The sequence below is a fragment of the Gadus chalcogrammus genome, chromosome 20, assembly GCF_026213295.1.
Source record: "Gadus chalcogrammus isolate NIFS_2021 chromosome 20, NIFS_Gcha_1.0, whole genome shotgun sequence".
NCBI lineage: Eukaryota > Metazoa > Chordata > Actinopteri > Gadiformes > Gadidae > Gadus > Gadus chalcogrammus.
This window is the reverse complement of record NC_079431.1, coordinates 15,330,482-15,355,481: the sequence shown is the minus strand read 5'-3', so window position 1 is coordinate 15,355,481 and position 25,000 is coordinate 15,330,482. Positions and strand designations below refer to the sequence as shown.

The window sequence follows — 25,000 nt, the reverse complement described above, 5'->3', positions numbered from 1 at the left end:
TTAGATCAAAGTTACGCAACACTCTTACAAGGCAGTAGAATCAATGCTAACACAATGCTAGGGGCAGTACAACACAATGCTACCACAATGCTAGTGGCAGTACAACACAATGCTAAGACAATGCTAGCGGCAGTACAAAACAATGCTAACACAATGCCAGCGGCAGTACAACACAATGCTAGCGGAAGCACAACACAGATGTGCAACAGTTGGTGAGCATTACAATGACAGCAGGCACAACTGTGAGAGCGATTGCCGCATTAAAATGACAAAAGGAGGTGAATGGAAATGGCATTACGCTGGGCGAGCCGGTTGCAAGAGGATGTTGGAATGATTACACAACGTTACAACCTGAATGCAGAGCACCACATTGGGCCCCTGCCCAGCTGTGAACATGCTAACAGAATTATAACAGAGCTGGTGTTGAGGCTCCTGCGTGGCGGTAAATGGATTAGCATCGGTCGGACCCACTGCTGAGCGTTCACAACACAGGTGTTTGTGGATGTTCACACACGGCGGCGCGCACGCAGATACTCACGGCTCTATCAGGGCTTAATAAGAAACCCTGCGGTCACTCCTCCTGTTCTGCCATTAAAATATGGAAGCGTGTACATTTTAAATCTATTCATCTAGCAGGGGCTCTTATACGCAGCATCTTAGGGGCCGATAACAGAACACGTGGGCCGTGACGAACACGCTTTAGAGAACCCTTCAGAACGCTTGTGGAGCGAGGCTGTGTGTGTAACCTGAGCTGTTTTAACATTAAAAATATATTCCCCAAGAACCAAGCTTTTTTGGTTGCTGTGACCCCTATGGGGTCATAGCATATGGACAAATACACAATATACAGGCCATGCTAGTCTCGTGGTTGAGGTGGTTCAATCCCGGAAGAAAGGATCTTGGTTTGACCCCCAGTCTTCTTGTCCACCTGTAGGCATCGTACAGCCAGATGCATAACCATCGCAACGGTATCTGAATTCGATCAAAGTCTCTTTGGGTAAAGCTTCTTCGAAATAGTAACAGCAATAGTAGTCAGTATAGTAGTAGTTTGCAGAACATTTTCATAACACATTTGGACTCTACTGTCAGGTACTTATTCTCAATACAGCATTCAGCTGAGTTTTTTTGTGACATTACTAAAGAAATTTACTTGTGATGGATTTTACCTTCAGGGTAGCAGACTTCCTACCTCACCCAGGTTGAGACGGGAGCTCTGGCTTCCATACAGCGCTCTGCGAAACTGCATAAGTTAAACTCTCTTTGAAGGGCAATGAATGCTTATTGACCTTTTATATCCCCCCGCCTTCTAAATGCGGGGCTCGGGTTACGGGAATATTGCAATCATAATGCCTCTAATAATACTGTAGGGGGGAAACAATAACGGCATAATCCAATCCAATTTGCAGAAAGCAGATTTTCTCTGTTGGTCGTCTAGGGTGAGTGATGGTGGGTTCCGATGGCTCCTGACACCTGTGTCTCTCTAACTGGCTTAGCATCGGGCTAGGCTAACCTGATTAAAACCACATTATCTCCACAATCATCTGCTCCCTCTCTCCTCCCTTCTGTCCGTGAACTCTCACAGGTGTCGCTCGTGATAGGCTGTACCCCGGCCTGGCCGTTCACTGTGCCTTTGAACACATACTAGGACAGTGGTGTTTGATACTTTGACTCCAGTACCTGGAAGACGTGCCTCCTCTGTTCTGTACTGTAATACGTGTTGTATCTCCTTGTCATCGTCTTCCTCCCTCTACCTCCTCCTCCCATTCTTCCTCTGTTGTCCTCAACTTCCCACCTCATGTTCTCCTTCTGTTCCCCCCCCCCCCCTCTCCCTTCTGTCCTCCCTGTCCATCCTTCCTTCTCCTCCTCCTACTCCTCCTTCTCCCTTCCTCCAACTTCGTCCTATCTCCTCTCCACTCCTTCTCCTCCTCCCCCTCATGCGTTCCATCCTTCTCCTCCTTTTCCGCCTTATCTATAAGTCCTCCTCCACCTTCTCTCTTCTTCACTCCTCCTCCTCTTCCTCCTGCCCTCCCTCCTCCTCCGCCTCCTCCTCCCCCTCCTCTTCCCTCTCCCCAGGGCCCAGGAGGTGTTCCGCAAGGCCATGCGCTCCCCACTGGTGCGTCTGGAGGTGGTTCCCTCCTCCAATAGGGAGCGCTACGAGAAGCACCTGATTGGTCAGCTGTTCGGGGTTCCGCCTGCCACGGAGGGCAGCCCCTTCACAGCCAGGAGCAAGGAGCCCCTGCCGCCCGTCAAAACCAAACCCGCCTTTAAACCCACCGACCATCCAGCCAACCTATTGGCCGAGGAGGCTGTCACTCCTGAACCCGCTGTGAGTTACCGCTCACAACTTATGGCAGGGAGAGATTATTTATAAAAATAATAATATTTATAGAATTTATAGAAAACGTTTTGAGCTCAGACTCAATTAAATATAATGTAAAAGCAGACCTTGCATCTTATGGACGTTTCTACCAGTTATATGGTGGTAGATAACAACTAACAGCTTCTTCACTCGGGTTGCCTTTCATCAGACCCTGAGTGTGAGTGTGTTCAACAATCTGTCACTCGCTCGTGATTGCTAGTTGAACGTGTACTTTTCTATCACAGTAAAGAACAGGCTGTCCCTTTCTTATAATACACCTGAGAACAACTTTGTTGCTGTTGCATCTAGGAAGAGTGATATTTGTTTACTTTGCCAGTCACTCATTTGTGCGGAGGCTCATGTTAGGTCTAGTTATGGAATCGTGTTTGTTACATTTCCTCATGTCGGCCCCTTCTTTAAGTACGCCTTTAAATGTATCAGGCTACATGTGCCGGAGGGCACAAGCCCAGGCATCCTCACTGCTTTAGCAACTGATAAGAATAGCATGGACAGTTTCTTAGCAACTGCTATGGAACAACTTGATGAAGCTCCAATGACAGAATATATTAGCTTGGAAACAAATAACTTTAGCTTGGGTTGTAAAATGATCTGAGGAATTGTTCCTAACTGCTTTATTAATATACCAGGACCAGATGTGAAATCAAGTCGTCAGAATAGTATAGTACTTTAATAAAAAAAAAAAAATTGCTTAAATTATGATTTCATTTAAAGGTCCCATGGCATGCTACTTTATGGATGCTTTAATATAGATATAAGTGGGCCCCAAACACAGCATTTGAAGATGTACCCGAAATTCAGCCGTGGTGCAGAATTACAGCCATACAAGCCAGTTGCACATTGAGCTTTCCCCAAATGCGGCGTTTCGGTGTCTGTAGCTTTAATGCAAATGAGGAGGACACTATTCTAGAACACTCCGGGTGCTCCAGCGGGAGTCCTGGAGCTCTATATGTAAATAATATCATATTATACATAGACATATATATGTATGATATATATTATCATGGCCAAAGCTGTGTGAGCCTCCAGACGATATTATGAATCTCAAACGACTGCATCGACGTCTCTGGTTCTTCCACGTCCACATCAATCTGAAGTAGACTGAACCACGACATGGAGGAGAAAGGTATTGTTGCCCGCGGTTGACTCCCACCAGAGCCTCGCTGCCAAGGCAGCGGTCAGCGGTCAGCGCTTAGGCACCACCGCCTCCTGCAGCAGGCAGCGCCAAGGTAGTGGTCCCTCGGCAGCGGGCAGCAGGAAGCGGGGCTCAAGCGGGAGACATTCGCGCGCAACAATCCCTTTCTCCATGTCGTGGTTCATGTACTTCAGGGAGTCAAAGCCACATTTATAAAACGTTGGAACTAACACTGTCACTGGTAACCATGGGTCTTTCTGTGGTGGCACTTAAAGTACACACTTATTGTTTGTTGCACGCACTGGCACTTAAAAATAGTACCGGTTAGTGTAGCATCTTATCAAAGCTATCTTTGTTGTAAACAGGGAATGGGTTCCCCTAGCAATTGTCAGTGCTTGGCACTGCGAATATTCTTATTGTAGCGTAAGTGATATATTTTGTTGTTTCACTTTCTTCTGACAAATGTACTTATGTAAGTCGCTTTGGACAGAAGCGTCTACTAAATGCCCTAAATGTAAATGCTAGTAGTAAATGTGAAGAATCACAGCCAAAGAGGTTTTTAATATCATTAATTCGGACCATCGGGAAAGATTGAAGTAATTGAAGTAATATTTTCTCATTTGTCGCTCCCATGTCTCTTGTTGTGCACTGATTTGCTGACAAACCATTCATAGCAATTTCTCTATTGGGCGAAAGCCTCAGGGAAATGGGCGAAGCCTCCCAGAATGCCAATCCACCGACACCAAACCACGGGGCCAACTCCCACCTTGACTGGTGTCCCTTTGCCCTTCTCTCTCCCCTTTGCAGACTTCCAAGGGGCGGTGCGAAAGCCCGTTATTGAGGAAAAGCCCCGCCCTAGGCAACCTGGTGACCAATAAGAAAGGAGGGAAACGACTGAGGATTGATTTAAAGAAAGGTGCGATAGGATATGTCTATATACTCTTCTCTTGCGTTTGATTCATTGTCGCTCATAAATCACTTTTATAAATATATAATATCTATATAATATATGACTATAAACTTAATGTGTGTGTGCTGTGCGTTTTAAATGGTGTGTCTCTGTCCCTAATTTTCTCTCCCTCATTCACATTTTCACTCTCATTTTTCCGCCCTCCTTTCTCACATCCATCACTCTCTCCCCCTCTCTCTCCCTCCCCACCTCTCTGCCATGACCCTCCCTCTCTCCCTCTCTCTCTGCTATTACCTCCCTCTCCGTTCCTTCCCCCCACTCTCTCTCTCCCCTCTCTCTCCTTCCACCTCCCTCCCTTCCTTCCACCCTTTCTCTCCCTCTCCCCCCTCCCTCCCTCCCTCACTCTCTCTTCCCCTCTCTCTCCCTCCCACCCTCACTCTCTCTTCCCCTCTCTCTCCAACATTTTCTCCCCCTCCCTCTTTCCATCACTTTACTCCTTCTCCCCCTGCCTCTCATCTCTCTCACCTCATCTCTCTGATTTCTCCTCTCCCTCCATATTTCCCTCTTTCTTCTCTTCAGGCTCTATTAAGTCTTCATCGATCGCTTGGTTTCTGCTGATATGAATTCATAGTGCTGACACGGCTGTTAGAGAGACACAGCTAAATGAGAATCATAAAACACTGCCCAGTGTGTGTGTGTGTGTCCCCCCTCTCCTTTCCTCTCGGTTAAACGTGTTAATTTTCCTCTATTTCTCACTTCCTCTCGCTCTGTCCCTCCCCTGAACCCATTTCCATCCTACACCTGGGGAGAGGACAAAATGTCACAAATGTGTTAAAAAATATGACACACGCACGCACCCACATTATTAACACACAGCCATATTACACAGGTACTTGAATTTAATCAGTTCAGGCTATCTATGGTTCATGAATTTGTGTTGACTAATGTTCATTCGTGAATTACTACACGTACTCACACGCATACGCACACACACACACACACACGCATGCATACGAACACACACACACACACACACACACACACACACACACACACACACACACACACACACACACACACACACACATATATGCACACACGCATGCATTTATGTCATTAGAAAAAACTAAAACTAAGCCTGTGTGTGACGTGTGTATACATTTGTGTGTGTCCAGGTGTGGAGGGCCTGGGCTTCACCGTGGTAACCAGGGACTCCTCGGTGCATGGCCCTGGCCCCATCCTCGTCAAGAACATCCTGCCCCGGGGGGCCGCTGTTAAAGATGGCCGTCTGCAGTCTGGCGACCGCATACTCGAGGTGACAAACCTTAACCAACATGCTTATTAAACACATGCTTGAGGTAACTAGTGAACAAACATGCTTCCTAAACATTGCTAGAGGTAACTAACGTTAACTTATGCTTCTTCTTAAACACATACTAGAGGTAACTAACGTTAACTAATGCTTCTTCTTAAACACATACTCATGGTAACTAGTTAACTAATGCTTCTTCTTAAACACAGACTAGAGGTAACTAACGTGAACCAACATGCTTCTTAAACACATACTAGAGGTAACCAAGGTTAACCCACATGCTTCTGAAACGCATACTAGAGGCAACTAGTTAACCAACATGCTTCTGAAACCCATACTAGAGGTAACCAACCTTAACCGACATGCTTCTAAAACGCATACTAGAGGTAACTAATGTTGACTAGAGATTTGTGTAACTGTCTGTCTTTGTATCGGATGGTGTTTAGCTCTTCCCAGCCGAAAGAGACTGGGTTTGATTCGCAATGTCCGCAGTGCTGAAGTGACAGCGACACTGATCTCCTCTTTGTTTTCTACCGTTATTGTGTGTTGTGTGTCTGTATGTGTGTGCTTCTGTGTGCGTGCCTGTGCTTGTCCCTGTGTCTGTGTACTTGTCTCTGTGTGTGCAGGTGAACGGTGTGGACATCGCGGGGGTGGGCCAGGAGGAGTTGGTGTGCATGCTGCGCAGCACACGGCAGGGAGAATGTGTGTGTCTGGGGGTCCTGCGACAGGACGAGATGTTTCTCCCCCGGGAGCTGGTGAGGCCCAATAGCTGCCCTCCATCTGCCACGCCTGACAGGCCTGTAGCCAATCGAATGGGTTTATTTAATTGACTTGATCTGGTCATGAACAAACCGATGAATGTGTCCACAACACATGCACACATCCGCACAGCAACGCGCACACACACACAGCAACGGAAGCGCACACACGCATACACAAAACAATACTAAACCATGTATACCAAAACTACAACAAAAAGGGAAAAATTACGAAAACATGTCTGTCTTGCCTTGGCGATGCACGGCCTGGCTGCCAATTGGAGCGCAGATACAACTCAGAGCTTTGTCATGGCGACCAAATTACGATTAGCCATTCTCTTACCTATTTATATTGTATTTAAGGCATTTTGATCCCAAGGACTGCTGACCATTAATCAGTGTGAGTGCTGAACTTGACAGTATCTTATAAAAGCTTTCCTATCCCCGTTGCCTTTCTCCTAACTGATAATCTATATTTGGATCAATAAACTCTTTTTAACCTGCTCTGCTGCTCTCCTGTCTTTGTTTCTTCTCTTTAATAAGCTCTTAATGCATGTAAAGCCCCACTTGAACGCACACACAGATCTTAACCACGGCTGTCTCTTTAGTATACATAGCCATCTATTTCCTCACAATTTCTCTATACGATCGCTTTAAAACAATCCCCATTCCATTATTAAACTCTCTCGCCCAATTTCACTATTCAACTATCACCCGACATCTCAACTGATATTACTCACCCCGTTTGACTAATAAACAGTTTCCCTCACCCCGTTTGACTAATAAACAGTTTCCCTCACCCCATTTCACAATAAACTGTCTCTCTCACCCCATTACAATATTAAACTATCTAACTTACCCCATTTCAGGATTAAACTTTCTCTATCTCCCCATCTTCATTCATGGATTGTCCCTCTTTAAAGAGTTGGCCTTATTGACCAGACTCCTGCTGGGCCGTTCGATCTGCCCCCTGCAGTTTGTGGCTGAGTCAGCATTTGGCAAGCAATGGTCTCTGTTTAAGCATGCCGTTGTCAGTGTGCTAAGGTATTCAGAGGACAAGCTTTTACTTTCATGCCCTTGACATTTGGGTGCCATTTGCACATTTGGGCACTTCCTGTAGCATTGACAACATTGTCAATACAGGCAATGCACTGAAGGACGACCCGTTGGTAATTTTTCCCTGCTGAATCTGCTCTTGTCATTTCCTCCCTTATCACTCACTACCTACTCCTTTCCATGTTCTCCTTCTGTTTTCTCAACGGTTTCCCCTGAGTGACCCTGTCTGCGTGTCCTTTACCCTGCAGGATACTTATCTTTCTCTCTGTCTTTATCCTCAATGACCCTGTCTGTCTGCCTGTCTGCCTGTCTCTACCACGAATGACCCCGTCTGTCTTCCTGTCTGTCAGCGACCGTCATCAGCTTGCTCTCTCTGCTCTCTCTCTGCTCTCTTTCTGCTCTTAACCAACCATTTGTGCGCAATGCCACCAAAAAGACTCCTACATAAACACATGCACATGCACACACACACACACACACACACCCGCACATGGCGTACAAACACACCCACACACACGAACACAAACACAGCCGACATCCCCACAGGAAGCTGTGTTTCCCTGGACAGGATCTCAAGTTTTTTTTGTACCTGCGTGTGTGTTGTGTCTGACAGCCTTTTTGGACCCCGTGTTCAAGGTCGCACGAAGAATTTTATTTGAGTGAATTCCAAGGCCACTGCCTCAGCATGTGTCCTCCATTTCCTATCTTACTTCCTGTTTTCTGTCTGCTCTTCCTCCGGGCCCTGACGGCTCCAACCAGCCCTGAGGCGTTGTGATCTAGTCTGGTTCTTCTCATTAGTAGTAGTAGCTGAAGTGCAAGTACATCAGTATGACTTATGACGATTGAGTCATTTGGCAGATGTTGTTATCCAGAGCCGCTGACGGTGAATGCAGGGACATGTCTTCAGGGAGCAGGCAGGAGGTGTCAGGGCCTCTCACTCTAGGATGCCTACAGGTTAGACCGCATACATTGAGAATCAAACCCTGAACATTTTGAAAACCTTAACCGCTATACTATATGTACACAAACTGGTTTTCAGGTCACTAAACATTGATGACAAAATTATGTACACAGTCCTAACAATATTTCTAACTGTTAAATAAACAGTTGGAAATGTATTATACACAAAAGTGATTGTTGATAATCCATCGTGGCATAGTGTCCTACTTTATTTTTTCGTAACGATTTAAGATTGCAAATTCACTGATGAAAAGGTCAAATAACATACAGACGTTATCCCTGAACGCATATTTACACCTGGACCAAGATAAATAGTTTGGCCACCTGCTCTTTGGTCAATACTGTTCCGAATCTGAAATTAGCATATCGCTCCCAGAAAGTAGAACAGAGGAAGCCGAGAATATACCATTTGTTCAACTTTTATTATACTTATATTCCACCCCCTGACTACTTCTGGTTCTCCACACTGTTATATGCAGATATACTCCGCTAATCAAAGCTTCTTGAAGGAGATGTAAATTTGTGTGATATACTGCATTAATGTAATCTGACCTCGAAACGCTGATGACATCAGCACGTTTCCATCAATGTCGTGGCGCAACTTCACACGCTCAATAATGGAATACATTACTCGTAACTTTGTTAAAGTTTAGACCCAGTCTCCGGTTCACAGAGTTCCTATTCGTATATTTCTCTAAAGTTGTCACTATACTGGAAACAGCAGATCCCTTTAGTCCAGTATTGTAGTAATATATGTTATGGTAATATGTACAGTGGAAGATTTCCCAGGAGATTCACCTGGCCTTCTCTTTATTTAGATACATTTAACTAGGGTTAGTTAAGTGTGTTGTGCGTGTGTGTGTGCCCTGGCATGTGCGTTTGTGAGCATGTGTGTGTGTGTGTTGATGTGTGCGAGTTTGTGTGTTTGTGCAAGCGTGTGTGCGGGTACACGTCTGTGTAGGTTTTCCTGCCAGCCTTACAGTGTGTTGAGGTCTGTAAACTTATTTTGTGGGTATTTGTGTTTATGTCTGTAGGGGCATGTGTGTGTCAGCAGTGTTGTGTGAGTGTGTGTGTGTGTATCATTAAGGGAACGCATTGTGTTTCCCATCCTCAGTATTCTCCGAGCTTTAAGTCGACTTCAAAGGCAGACGTTCCCGGTGGAGCCCTGCTTGGGAGATCAGGACTGTCTCACAGACAGTGATGTGAAGTTTCCCCACAATCTTGGCTGTAGCGTCATCGTTTTGTTCTGCTGTTTTCCTACACAACAGCCGTCCTTTTTATTGTGTGGGTCGTTTTATCCCTGTTTAAAGTTCACTTTAAGACAGTGGCAATACGCAGACCAGAATAGTTTCAGGTGGAAAAAGTCACGTCATTGCGGGTTGTTTCCGAGCCTTGGTTCAATATGGTTAATAACAACAAATTATTAGAAACGTACCCCTTCTTTTTATATCCGCACCGTATTCACTCATGTTATTAAGGAAAACAAATGCGAACACGTGCACTGACCGTAACTATAATGAGGAATATTGTCATATGTATGAAATAGGATCTGACAGGTTTAATTATTCCCTGGTGACCCTGCTTCCCCTCCACAGTTTAGCCCTGCCGTCTATATTAGCCGTGGGACAGGCCAATCTAAAGATGAACCCATCAACATTAGCTCCTTGCAGTCCTCTCATTGCTTCCTACTGCTCCCGGGGCTCCACAGTGGTCGTATAACCAGATCATCCCGTCTGTCCTGCTGGAGGGCAGGGGGCCAGAGATGGATACTTCCCAGCCGAAAGAGACAGTCTCTTTCGGCTGGGAAGAGCTAAACACCATCCTATACACATGGACCGTTGACCGGTCGTTCAGTACCTTGTTGGTTTGCTGTTTACTGGAAGAAGGTTTGATCCAGAGAGATTTACAGCTCATTTTAGAGACGTGTCATTAAGCACAAATAGGCTTGTCTAAGTGCCATCTTCATGGATGTCTGCAGGCTCTAGATGTTGGGGCATCTAATCATACACAGGAAGTGTTTATTGTTGTCTATAGTTGAGGTATAAAGTATTGTTTAACTATGACTACAGTTAGAGTAAAAATATTGTTTAATTAAAGGTATAAATCTTATATTTCCTGACCATACATCCTAGAATATGTAAGGGATAATCACAGAGAGGCAGGGCAATAAACAGTTTGATATGCCCAGCTCGTGGATAGCTTACCGCCCGAGAGGAAGTCGAGGGTGGTGGTAACCTTCCACGAGCCAGGAATAAAACAATTCAAATACTAAATATATTAAATGTATACTCTGTTAAAGTTAATCTCCCTGAAAAAGTAGTCCCCTTTAATTACAATCAATCAAACATGTTTTGGACACCTCGAGGGCATTATCCCGCTTATACCATGGTCACTTGCCAAAGAAAATAAATTAGGATCATTCATTTATATTTTCATGCGTTTTACAATCCAAAAAATACGTTTTTCACATGCCATAATTTAGTTTCCCTGGTAACGTAAGGCTCTTATGCAACGGAAACGTTGTTCACTCCTCCAGTAAATAGGACGGACCTTAGCTACGACTTGGCAACGGGAGGTATTCTAGTCCGCAGAGCTATAAGCCAGAGAGCTAAAGTTATGGATTGTACGTATTTATAATTCAGAATTCGTCCCAGCCTTTAAACCACAGATACTCTAGGGATATAGCATATAACCACGTTGTCTGATTAAGTTGAATCCATTTTTCACAATTTACCAGCTCTCGTTTTGAAGAATAATCACCGCGCCATTCGTTTCAATGGGAATCGCAATGGTCTTTACTTTCAACATAAAGTGTACATATTTATAATTTGAAATTCGTCCCAGCCTTTATACCACAGATACTCTAGGGTCTTTAACATATAACCGCGTTGTCTGATTACAGTTTAATTCATTCTTCACAATTTACCAGCTCTCGTTTTGAAGAATAATCACTGCGCCATTCGTTTCAATGGGAATCGCGATGGTCTATTCTTTCAACATTAAATGTACATATTATAACTTGAAATTCATCCCAGCCTGTATACCACAGATATCATATGGTCTATACTAGCATATAACCGCGTTTTCCGATTACAGTTTAATGCATTTTTCACAATTTACCAGCTCTCGTTTTGAAGGCTGAAATACAAGCGGCATATTGATCTACTATTTGATGACGCTGTGCTCACTCAGTCAGCAGCAAGTAGAACGACAAGACAGCGGGCAACCTGCCGGGTTTAGGCCCTCCTCCCAGCCAATCAGAATCAAGCATTCTTAAATGAAGTAATAGAATAAGGGGAAATAATTCTCAGCCTGGGCAATTGGAGGTTAAATCAACAATAATGCATACTGTGATTCTGGGGAATAGAGTATGCATGTGTGTTAGTGACCACATTATAGTAACCAATGGGAGTAATGAATAACAACCAGTTGTTATTCATGTCCCTTGTGTTGTGGTGCTACTGCTGTTACCCCGAGAAAAGGAGAATTGGACAATTTTAGTTGCCAAGCAACAGGGTGCCCCTTTGTACTCTGTGAAGTTTTGGTAAACGATGTCTCCCTTTTGTTGACATTTAACATTTAAAGATCTAAAACCTTGAGTAATTTAGAGTAATACCAGGATTTTTTTTTTTATTAAATTGGTCAATTTAGAACATAAAATATGAAACCTTTTGAGTTGGCGGACTGGATTAAAAAGATTACCCGCCATAATTCTCTGCATGACTATAAATCACCTTTAACATTTTTGGGGGGGACCATTTAAAGGGTTTTAACAGTTTAACTGCCGCCATTTCAAGAGAGGAAATATTACAGGATTTTTTAAAACTATTAGTAAGTGGAAGTTAGGCGACTAATCTCTCTCTCTCTCTCTCTCTCTCTCTCTCCCCCCTTACTGAGAGGCAGCAGTGATGAAACGATGGGAGGAGGGTGTCTCTCCTCCTCTATGTCTCCTCTTCTCGTCCCTCATCCGAGTTCACCATCTGCTGCTGTCTGCTTAATGTCTCTTTTTCTTTACCCCGCTACACACACACACACACACACACACACACATACACACACACACACACACACACACACACACACACACACACACACACACACACACACACACACACACACACACACACACACACACACAATAAACACAATAAACACAAGTTATGTTCAGTGTTGAGATTGGAACAAATAAGTTTTGTGCTAGCTAGCAAACATAAACAAAATACACATTTACTTCTACACACACGCACGCACGCAAGATCGCACACACGCGCACACACACACACACACACACACACACACACACACAACACACATGTACACGCACGCACACACACATATATATAGAAACACACAAACACACGGACACAAACACACGGACAGACCTGAACCCAGCTAAAGGCATTTTTCTCACTTATTTCTTTCCTAACAACAACAAGTTTCCACCTGCTGTGTTGGCTAGGGACTTAAAACACAATTACAGTTTAAAAACAAATGGTGATCTTTGCTAGTTCCCTACATTCAACACACACACACACACACACACACACACACACACACACACACACACACACACACACACACACACACACACACACACACACGCACACATGTCCCACCTACGCTTAGCACAGTGGCGGGAGCTGGGAAGTGTGGAAACAATGTGATAAACCATGTTCTTGTGAAATTGCTGTACCGTGGACACAATGAATTACAATTAGCGAGTGTCTTGTTCATTTACCTCCATGCAACAGGCTGTTAATACCAGGGTGGTTTGCATTCACCGACATCCAAATGAACATTATGTGTTGGGGAAGGGGCGACGGAGCCAACATTTCTGCGGACGGTTTCTGCCGTCAGCTGAGACTGGCAGAAACACGTATTTTATGCGTGTTTTTGTAATTGATGGTATTATTTTAGGAACGATAACATTTACACTAAATGGCATAGACCCTTATGTTGAAGATCATACAGAGAAGATACTAACACGTCAAAAAGAAAATACATGAATGTGTGTGTGTGTGTGTGTGTGTGTGTGTGTGTGTGTGTGTGTGTGTGTGTGTGTGTGTGTGTGTGTGTGTGTGTGTGTGTGTGTGTGTGTGTGTGTGCGCGCATATCATACCATCACCAATGTCACTGCAGTCACTCCATAGGATCCCCCATCTGTTAGGCAGTTTGGATTTCTTGCAGGAGCTGGATCCCATCTCTCTCTCTTCTCTCTCTTGCTCTCTCTATCTTTTCCTCCATTGCTCTGTCTCTGTTTCTCTCTCACTCTTCCTACATCTTTCTGCGTCTCTCTCCTACATCTTTCTGCGTCTCTCTCCCCCCTTATCTCTCTCCCTCTGTCTCTCACTCTGTCTTTCTGTCTCTCCTCTCGCTCTACACCTCTCTTTCTCTCCCTCTCGCTCTACACCTCTCTCTCTCAGTGTCTCTTTGTTTACTGAGGGTTTATCATCTCTGTAGTTGCTGCTGTGTCTTAAAGCCCTTCCCAGCTGGAGCGAGTCACACACACACACACACACACACACACACACCTAGTCATCCCGTGATGGCATAGCAGCAGCAGCAGGCGGCAGCGACGCAGCCATCGTGTAGTGGGTTGGCGGAGGTCGTGACCTTTACAGATACGGGGAGACAGACAGGGCTGTCCCGGGCTTGGAGAGACGTGCGCTGGCAGAAGGCTGATTATGCAGAGATAACATTTACACGTTAATCAACAGAGAGGCCGCGGCGACGGCCCCTGCAGCTCCTCCTGTTCTGTCTGTTGGCTGCTGACGCAGACGCTGAAACCTCCTCACAGGAATTAATGAAGCCGCGAGGTCCAGAGGTCAAGGAGCCTGCTCGTATACATACATATGTTAACCCGTAATACGCTTATAAGGGCTGAGACGTCAGTGTGACGTCTCCTATTCAGATATAGATGAACTCTTACCATGCTTACTGTGGAGGACACGTCAGTGTTATGTTTTACTTTTTTGTTTAAAGTGGAAAGGAAGCAATCAAATAAAACATGTCTATAGCACTAGTTTAATATTTCAATATACCATAAATACAAATAAAGTCAGAAATATGACCCGCTATTCAGAATAAAGCACAAACAAGTTGCATAAATTATAATGTTTTCAGGCTGTGCGCTTCCATCTCTGTTTTCAAAATACGATGACGTCACGAGAATGGTTGGTAACATTCTATGTTGTTTACATAGCGGCTCATAGCCTCACTGGCAGCTTATTGCATCAACAAAATGGATATATATTGCACATTATATATATATACGGTATATGTATATATATACATATTTATTTATATATATGGAGGAGATAATGACTGACATCTCCCGGCTCTGCCCGTCCACAGGATGTTGTTTACAGCTATGAAAAGTAGTACACGGGTGCAGCAGCTGGGATACCACGCTGCCTTACAGTTCGTTCATTTCATGATACATGTAATTGTCGTGCCATTTGGGTGTGCACATGAATATGCGAAAATAGTGCAACCGACGGTGTTTGCAAATGGATTATTCCCGAAATCAATGGATTATTTTGGCGATGGATTAGAAATTATCAAGAGCATGGAGCGAGCTAGTCTGCAAACAAGACAATCTTCAAACAGTGAGTGTACTCATTTCGCTGTTTCTCTAGTACTAGAAGCTAAGTTTACCTCTCATTCCTCTGCCTGGCAAGCGCGCTTCTGCGCTCTTTCTCTGCGCATAAGAGCAGCGCCCGGGTCCGATTTGACAGGTCTGTCCCTGTCTCCAGCACTATAGCCACTAAAATTTAAAAATGTTGGCACAGCATCTGGCTTCAGGCGATTGGTGGGACGGCAAAAGCTCCCTCTTCAATGTAATCAGCCTCTATAAAGTGGTCGCTACATACTCTCTGCCCTGATCCCATTCGGGGGCTGAGGCGTTTCAATGCAGCTAACCATCTTCGGAGCAGTTTAGGCTTCTTGACAGGAATGACATGGAAATGAACTATTTTATCGCTGTCTTTTACCCGATAATATTTATTTGAACAGCCAGGGGCAATACAAAATGACCCCCCTGTTCTTCTTCCAAGATTTGACATGTTTATTTGAAAGCGCTAACCATTCTGATGACGTAGCGCCTGCATTTTTAAAACATGGCCACGCCCTAGTTGCGAAAGTCGTTATCAACCTGTCATTTTCCAGTGAAACTACTTGAATTTCAGGTTTAATGAAAATCCATGTATTTTCAAAAATTAAAAAGGAACCAAAAAATGGTCACAGTTCTCATTGCTTTATTATTTCCACTTTAAAAGTGCATTTAGAATGTATGGATTCCATTTTTATGTATATATTCTTTTCAATTCAAAGGGCTTTATTGGCATGGGAAGGATTGCGAAAGCAATCCTTCCAAAACAATTCAATCACATGTTGGATTTTACATTTATGGATTTATCACAGATGGATGATTCTACGTTCTACTGAAAGGAAACTCTGTACTGAACAGTACACATAGTTTTCTATGTTCGAAGACCTAATAGGGGTGTACTGTATGGAGGAACGATATACGTAGATAAATACTTACAGAAACATTCTTTATTTGTCTTTTTCTATTTTAAATCACACAATGAGTGGATCCCTGTCCTCAAAGACTGCAGACATAGGTGCAGTGTTCTGGTGGTCCCCAGAGGTTCCACAACTAAAGAGTGACTATCGACGCCTTAGGAACCATTAAACCACCATCCAGCGTCTACCAGTCCATAAAGCCCACCTCTAAGCCATCTGCAGCCCCCAGAAAGGGGCCTGCTACACGGAGGTCATGTCCGTATTCCCCAGAATCGTGTCTTTAAGATTCCCTAGACGCCAACTCTGAAGAGACACACCGTCACGTCTCTGGCAATTACAATACACTAAAGACCACTGTGGTGCAGCACTTTCACTGTCTGCCTTTCTGTCTGACTCACTCCCATCTCCAGCTTTCTCTACCTCTCTCGATCTCTCATCTCTCTATCACGGTATCTCTCTCTTTATCTTCTCTTGCTTTTACCCAGTCGCTACATCTCTATCACGTCATCTTTCTCTTTCTCTCTCTTTTGCACTCAGTCGCTCCATCTCTCTATCAGATCTTTCTTTCTCTCTCTTTCACTCCATCTCTCTATCTGTCTCTACCTTTTACAATCCTCATCTCAATTATTATCATAGCATCTCTCTTTTATCTATCCATCTCTCTCTCTCTCTCTCTCTCTTGCTCCATTTCCCTCCCACTTTATCTCGCTCTCTCAATCACTCCATCTCTATATATTGCTGGTGATGCAAATCCATAGGAATACAGATAACGCAATCATGGAACCAAAAACTGACTGGAACTTGCAACATAAATATACTTAACCGTATTCTAACATCTAATATATTTGAATCTTATTGAATATTTTCTTATTTTTCCTCTCTCCTCTTTCCTCCTCCATCTCTTACTCCTACGTCCTGACTATCCTAGGTTGTTGTGTTGACAGTGCAGTGGTGGGACTGTGTGTGTTTGTCTAAGTGTGTTTGCGTCTATGTGTGTATATGGGTGTGTTCTCCAAGGTCGCAGAGCTGTACTTTTCTGCCGAGTAGTGGACTTTGAGACGGCTTAGCGGTGTTTAAAGCTTCCATTCCCGCCACCGACACAGGATAAACCCCACACTGCTGACACATGCACACACACATACACACGTACACACGCAATCGCACACACAAACGCACACACACACTAACCGACGCACACAAACACTGACACACACATGCACATGCACAGACACACACACAAACACTAACAGCGACACACAACGACATACAAACACATGATCAAAGATACATACACACATGCACACACACCCCCACATACACACACACTCATACACATGCACGCATGCACACGCATAGACACACAAACAAGATAAGAAATACTTTATTAATCCCAGATGGGAAATTAGGGATCATGCACACACACACACGCCAAGCAGACAGACATATATACATTTTGTCTATTTGGCTATACTGAGCCAGACATTTCTACTATACCTGGACCTAAATCTCTTACCAATAACATACTGACGGAACAGACACAAAAGTCTCTCTCATTCCCTCTCGCTTGTGCTCTCGCTCCAAAATTCTACCTCTCTATAGTTATGCTCATCCTATACTACAGGTATTACACTATATGGTTGGTCTGCTCCCTCTTCGCACGCACACACACACACACACACACACACACACAGACACACACACACACACACACACACACACACACACACACACACACACACACACACACACACACACACACACACAATCACACACACACACACACACACACACACACACACACACGCACAGTTCATCTGAGGGACCATTTCGACACCTCTCACACGGTTCCATCTCTGCCTGTGTCCGGGGTTGTCGACTATGCTTTCTGTTGTCCTGACAACCGAGGTGATGGGCTGGTCACCCGCTTCCTTGCAAGCACACACAAACACACACTAAAACACATTCACACACACACGTCCATTTATGTTCTTACCATTCAGCATGCCGCCTTCATCTGTATCTTTGCCTTGACACGCTTTATAACTGTGTCTGTTCAATTTTAGTTTTGATATTATTTTCGGGATTCTCTCTCTCTTCCCCTCATCCTCCACCATCTCTCACTCCCATTTCCTCTCTGTCCTTCTTTCAAATTCGTTTCTTAAAACATATTGGGGCTTCTCTTTGATTAATCTGTAAATTAGTGTTGACTAGAGGTTCAACTTTAGGCATTTCTTGGGAAGAGAGGCACGATGAGAGAGGCCGTGGCCATTGTTTAATGTCAGTGGAACTGGGCCCAAGTGGAGGATTCAGGTGAGATTTAACTCAGGATTAAAAGGTTGAGACGCTTAATGTCAAGCGGATGAGAGCTTTCAGAGAGGCCCTTTTCCACTCTGCTGGAGGAACAAATGAACTGAACTGTGGGTTCCCTCCCCCCGCGCTCTCTCTCTCGCTCTCTCCCCCCCTCTCTCACCCAGTCTCTCCCTCCTCTTCCTCCTTATTTTTCTCTCACTCGCTTCCACCCCCTCTCTCTATCCCCCCCTCTCTTTCTCTCGCTTTCTCCATCCCCATCTCTGCTCCACCTTTCTCTCCGCTTCCCCTATGCTCCCACAACCTCTATTTCCCTCTCTCCTCCCTCCTGTGACTCATCCTCTTACAAGCTCTCTCTCCAACCCTCTCTCCCTTTCTCTCATTTATTCTCTCCTCCTCTCCCACCCCTTCTTTCTCGCCGTCCATCTCTGTTCACCCCCCTCCCTCTAGAAGTGAGAAGTAAAAGTACTAATAATAATTTGTTAGAATATTACAAATGTATTTTTTCGTCAAAAGATCCTATAAAATATGAAAACATGTCTCCCTCTACGCTCTCTCTCTCCCCCCCCAGAAGGAGGAGCCCTTGCGGACCCCCCCCCAGCTCCCGGAGGACGGCAAGGAGGAGCTGATGCTGGAGGTGGCCCTGAACGAGAGCGGATCGGCGGGCCTGGGGGTCAGCCTAAAGGGCAACAAGTCCCGACACACGGGGGCCGACCTGGGCATCTTCATCAAGTCCATCATACATGGAGGGGCCGCCTACAAGGTGACTACTCATAGTGTACTCCTGGTTATGATATATGAGATGTATAATATCATCCACTACAAGGAGACTACTCATAGTATACTCCTGGTTATACTATAGTATATTTAGATATCATCCACTACAAGGTGACTACTCATCGTATAATAGCGCACGTCACTGTTGTAGAGTTGTACCAAGTATGTGTTTGTGTGTCTGCGTGCGTCAGGACGGGCGTCTGCGTGTCAACGACCAGCTGGTGGGGGTGAACGGGGCGTCGCTGCTGGGGCGGTCCAACCACGTTGCCATGGAGACGCTGCGGCGCTCCATGTCCCAGGAGGGCAACCTGAGAGGGACAATACAACTGGTGGTGCTGAGAGTACAGGTACACACACACACACACACACACACACACACACACACACACACACACACACACACACACACACACACACTCCAGACGCATGTAAATCGTTCGATGTGTATTCATGAAATGTGTTTGTGTGGAGAAAGACTGGCACATTGGACCAACACTAGACCACTTGAGGGTTAGTCTGACACAGATGGATGAAGTTAAAACAATAAATAGAGAAATACATAGAAATTGCCATCTGTTACTGAGTAGAGCTTGGACAAACACACACACAGATTCTATTATTTGCACTCGGTAGACGAAAATAGATATCTAGACATCTGAGTCACATTAGCTTGTTATCACACAGAGACATGGCCCTCGCTTTTGACACATTCATAACATCTTAACCCCTGCATTACATAATGACATCATAACCTAGCCTATTGTTCATGACATCATAAACTAAGCTACAATACATAATGACGTCATAACCAAACCTAATGTTCATGACATCATAACCGTACCTACTTTTCATCATCACAACATAACTTAACCTTCTGTTCCTGAAATCATAATCTGACCTACTGTACATGTTGACATCGTAACCTTGCCGGTACATTCATAACATTATAACCTAACCTATGCCGCATTCACAACATCTTAACCTTCTCTTCCCATAAGCTGACCTACTCTACATGACGTCATAACCTACCAAACACATTCATAGCATAAATCCTAACCTATGGTACTTAATCAGATCATAACCTAACATACTGTTTATGACATCATAATATAACCTACTGTCCATCATGACATCACAGCCTAACCTACTGTTCATGACATCAGAACGTAACCTACTGTCCATCATGACATCACAACCTAATCTACTGTTCAGGACCTTATATCATTACATTCTATACATCATGACATCACAACCTAACCTACTGTCCATGACATCATAACATCACCTATTATACATGATGACGTCATAACCTAAGCTACTGATCATAATGACATCATAACCTGTATCTATACATATAATGTATATAATGACAGCATTACCTTACCTACTTTGAATCATGATATCATATACAGACAGTATAAACAATGAACTCATAACCTAACCTACATCATAACAGCCTAACCCAAACCTACTGCAAAATACATTTCTCTGTCTGCTCTCTCTGACCGCGCAGAAAGAACATTAACAATTCAGCCATTCAAGTGTGTGTGTGTGTGTGTGTGTGTGTGTGTGTGTGTGTGTGTGTGTGTGTGTGTGTGTGTGTGTGTGTGTGTGTGTGTGTGTGTCCTTGACTGAGCTGGTGGCTCTCTTTCAAAGGCAGTGATACACAATCTTGCTCACAATGGAGCCCAGACTGTTCTTTTTTCAGCATTTCTACAAAGCCTAGCATGCACTGACAAATACACACACGCACGCACCCACAAACATACACACACACACACACACACACACACACACACACACACACACACACACACACACACACACACACTGGCGCATAGGATCATGCGGGCACACACACATACACACCTTTTCATTTGAATGGCTCAGGTGTGAACACGGTTCTCTCTCATCTCCTGTTAGTGGTGCTGGAGTGGACTCCTACTCCAGTTGGGATGGAGATGTGCACTTAATGCCATGCGAGCACACCTGCAAATAGAGAGAGGGAGAGAGAGAGAGAGAGAGAGAGAGGGAGAGTGAGAGGGAGAGGGGGAGAGAGAGAGAGAGAGAGAGAGAGAGAGAGAGAGAGAGAGAGAGAGAGAGAGAGAGAGAGAGAGAGAGAGAGAGAGAGAGAGAGGGGGGCAGGCTGGCTCACCAACGGGGGCGTCCGTCTCAGAGTGTCGGAGAGTTAAGAGAGGGATGGAAATGGAGAGTGAGGGATGGAGGGAGGTACATAGAGAGAGATGGCGAGAGAGGGGAGGGGTCGGAGCCCTGTGCGCCAGACTTTAATGTAGGGTTGATCTGTAGGTATGCGTGTGTGGATCTGCTACGGGGAACCGACCACCCAGCAGACAGGGCACAGTAGGGCAGCCTAGAGCAGCCCGGGTGTAGGCAGGTGGAGTGGGGGGCCATGAGGAGGCTGAGCAGGGTAGAGCACCAACCCCCCCCCCCCCCCCCCATTCATCTCTCCTCCTCTTCCTGATGCTCAGCGAGGATGAAAGGCAGGAAGGATAAGAGACAGGTCGCCCTAAAAGCCTTCTATTGGCTGGGCGACCGGGTGCTCTTATCGGCGGGAAAAGCCTCGCTTTTGTCTTCCCTCCCGTCTGCTCCTTCTCCCCCTTCTCCTCTGTTCTCTTTTCATTCGGCCTGTGAGCCTCCATCCCATCTCTCACACATACAGACACACGCAAACATTCACGCCAACACACACGCAGGCCCGAACGCACACGCACCCAATGCTCCTCTGGTCTCTACTCCTTACTCCTCCAGTCTGCTCCTTCTCCCGAATCCTGGTCCTGCTCCTCGGGAGTCCTCAACGCTGGTCTTTTGTGGCTCTTTTCTGCTCAGAAGCCTGTTTTAGTCGCGAGATAAGCTCTCAGATAAATCACTCACCCGCTCACACACTCACACACACCCTCGCGTGCACCACAGACTAAACCCCCACAGGGGTGCGTGTGTGTTTAGTTGAGGACATTGACAACCTCGCAGGTCGTGAGAATCTCAAGTCCCCCGTGAATCCTTCACCTCAGTCCTTCATCACCCTTTGTCCTTTAAATCTCCCTCTGTCCGTCTCCTCTCTCGCTCTCTCGCCCACTCTCTCTCTCGTTCCCTCTCCGTGTCTCTCTTTGCTCGGGCAGCCTGTCTGACAGCAGCGTGTATGAATGGAGAGAGGGAAACAGGGCCAGGCTCTGGTCACACAGGGTTTGGCTGGGGGGGAGACACAGAGAGAGAGAGGGGGAGGGAGGGAAAATAGTAGACATGTCCGTAGAGACGAGAGGAAACTAGATTTGACAGACCCAAATCCCTCCACCTCCTAAATCTCTTCCTGTCCGTCTGTCTGTCTGTCTGTCTGTCTGTCTGTCTGTCTGTCTGTCTGTCTGTCTGTCTGTCTGTCTGTCTGTCTGTCTGTCTGTCTGTCTGTCTGTCTGTCTGTCTGTCTGTCTGTCTGTCTGTCTGTCTGTCTGTCTGTCTGTCTGTCTGTCTGTCTGTCTGTCTGTCTGCCTGCCTGCCTGCCTGCCTGCCTGCGTGTACTGAACTAAATGGAGAGGAAGAATCATGTAAACGATAGGATGAATAGATAGATGGGTGCAGGTGGGTTAGGATTGATGGATGGATTGATGGATAAATGGGCTCAAGAAAGGTATTGAAGCAGTTGATAACACAACCATGGCTTTCACAATCCCAGTCTCCATACCGACGTATCCATCATCATGTTCCCTAATAGCAGTGTTGTTTCTGTTTCTTCTCTATCAGGATCAGCACGGCATTTCATCCAACCGCTCGTTTGACAGCACCCACGGACTTCCCGGATTGGCCAACCAGACCAATGGCACTGCCCACGCGCACATGATCAACAACAGCCTCTACTCCTCTGACGGTGAGCTAATAATTAGCAATCATGCAGAAATTGGTTGTTGATGTGTTATTTACCGTAAAATGTCCCCAACCGTTGATGAAGCAATGCTGTTAAAAAAGCCATCGCTCTGTTCGATTTAGCTGCCTGCTATTGGCCAGGATTTAATCACATCAACGCACAACACAATAATAAAACTCCTCGATATAATCGGGGTTCAGCTCCACCAGACCTGCCTGATAGAGGAGTAAGAGAAGGAGATGACCTGGGGGGATCTAGTTCACACTGGATATGGGCAGTTGGTCTTTTGATCTATTCTATAGATCAGTGGTTCCCAACCTTTGACTTTTGAGGTTTACCACTCAATTGTCATTAAGACCTTTTGTGATCCACCTCATATGCAAACCCTAAAAAAAAGATAGAGCCCATGCAGTGGCTGGTGTGAGCCAGCGAGGCACGCTGCCTTTCTATATAAAACATCCCGGTTTATATTGAATACACAAAGAAACACAATGGGGATCAATGGGGAAAATTAAACTGGAACACCAATGATGCACAAAGCCACCCTATTTTTTTATATTAATTAGCCATTACACTCTCACTCTAACTTCTACTGAACAATATCAATATTTTATAATATATTTATATTAAATTATCTTATTACTTTTTATTTTTTTCTATTATGGTCAATTGGTCTAATTTGAGAATTAAATCCCACAGGCCCCGTGCAGTGCCCTGGTGTAACAGGGTACTGCACCAGTGGTAAGATGACCATGGGTTGAAGAACAAGGCTATAGATTACCCCCTCCACCCCTGTAGCGGCCATATCCTGTAAATTATATACCGTGAACCGGCTCCATTTCCATTGAGATGAAATGGAGCATGTAGATGTAGAAAGGGGAATTTCAGCGTGCATCACATATTCTATAAAACATATATTACCTACTGGGAGGCATCAAAGGAGAGCAGAGTTAAGTTAAGCAGGGAACAGGTTTCCTAATGTGGAACAATTAGCGTAATGTTGTGGAGATGAAACGAGCTGAGAACACGAACAATACGCAGACAGAAGACATACTTTGTTTCATAATGCTCCATATTAATGAGACCGCTGCCGTTGCCATTTCCTCCTCTCATTTATACATATATTTCTGACTCGCAATCACTTTTTCTTCCTTTCTTTATTTTGTTCTTTCATCTTTTCTACTTGCTTTCATCCTTGCTTTCATCCTCTCTTTGGCTCTTTCTTTCTTTCCTTCAAGGTAGCAGTGTTCGTTTTTGCTGAGTTTGGAGCTATTTCGGTTCAGTTCGTTCATGTATTCCATTGTACCTCCCTCCTTTCTCTCTCTCTCTCGCTCTCTCTCTGTTTATCTGCAACTCTTCCTATCCCTGCTGATATACTGTCTTGTTTATTCATGGGTTCAAGGTTGCTTACTGTGTGTGTGTGTGTGTGTGTGTGTGTGTGTGTGTGTGTGTGCGTGTGTGTGTGTGTGTGTGTGTGTGTGTGTGTGTGTGTGTGTGTGTGTGTGTGTGTGTGTGTGTGTGTGTGTGTGTGTATTGCTATCTAGGCCTTACGTCTGGTTGTGTGTGTTGTATAATGGGATCTATTAATACAGTTGTTGTTTGGTTTACGAGTATTTCGGTAACCGTATTGTGTGTGTGTGTGTGTGTGTTTGTGTGTGTGTGTGTGTGTGTGTGTGTGTGTGTGTGTGTGTGTGTGTGTGTGTGTGTGTGTGTGTGTGTGTGTGTGTGTGTGTGTGTGTGTGTGTGATCTCACCGAGTCTGGTAAACACCCTGACCTCGAATACACAGAGCTGTTCAAATTCACCTCTGCTTGCATAAAGAGTGAGCGTGTGTGTTTTTGGGTGTGTACATGAGCCGGTTCCCCTTTCCGATGCTTATCATCCGACCGACTCCCTGATGAATTAGTTTAGATTCAAAACAGCACTATGTCATAGCAAAAGGAAAACTATGAAACCAGTCTAATACGATTTAGAAAGAGAAGGCATTAGTTGAATGATTGGTTGAGGG

At 45.0% G+C, this 25,000-nt stretch overlaps 1 protein-coding gene across 1 annotated transcript in view; it reads left to right on the top strand.

Moving 5' to 3' along the window:
* pard3bb (par-3 family cell polarity regulator beta b) overlaps positions 1-25,000 on the top strand; it is a 185,719-nt gene that overhangs the window by 64,703 nt on the left and 96,016 nt on the right. Inside the window, exons 9-15 of the mRNA XM_056580571.1 lie at positions 2,074-2,326; positions 4,320-4,428; positions 5,598-5,737; positions 6,361-6,489; positions 18,914-19,105; positions 19,311-19,466; positions 22,873-22,996. Coding sequence (XP_056436546.1) covers positions 2,074-2,326; positions 4,320-4,428; positions 5,598-5,737; positions 6,361-6,489; positions 18,914-19,105; positions 19,311-19,466; positions 22,873-22,996 — 1,103 coding nt within the window. The remainder of the gene's footprint in view (positions 1-2,073; positions 2,327-4,319; positions 4,429-5,597; positions 5,738-6,360; positions 6,490-18,913; positions 19,106-19,310; positions 19,467-22,872; positions 22,997-25,000) is intronic.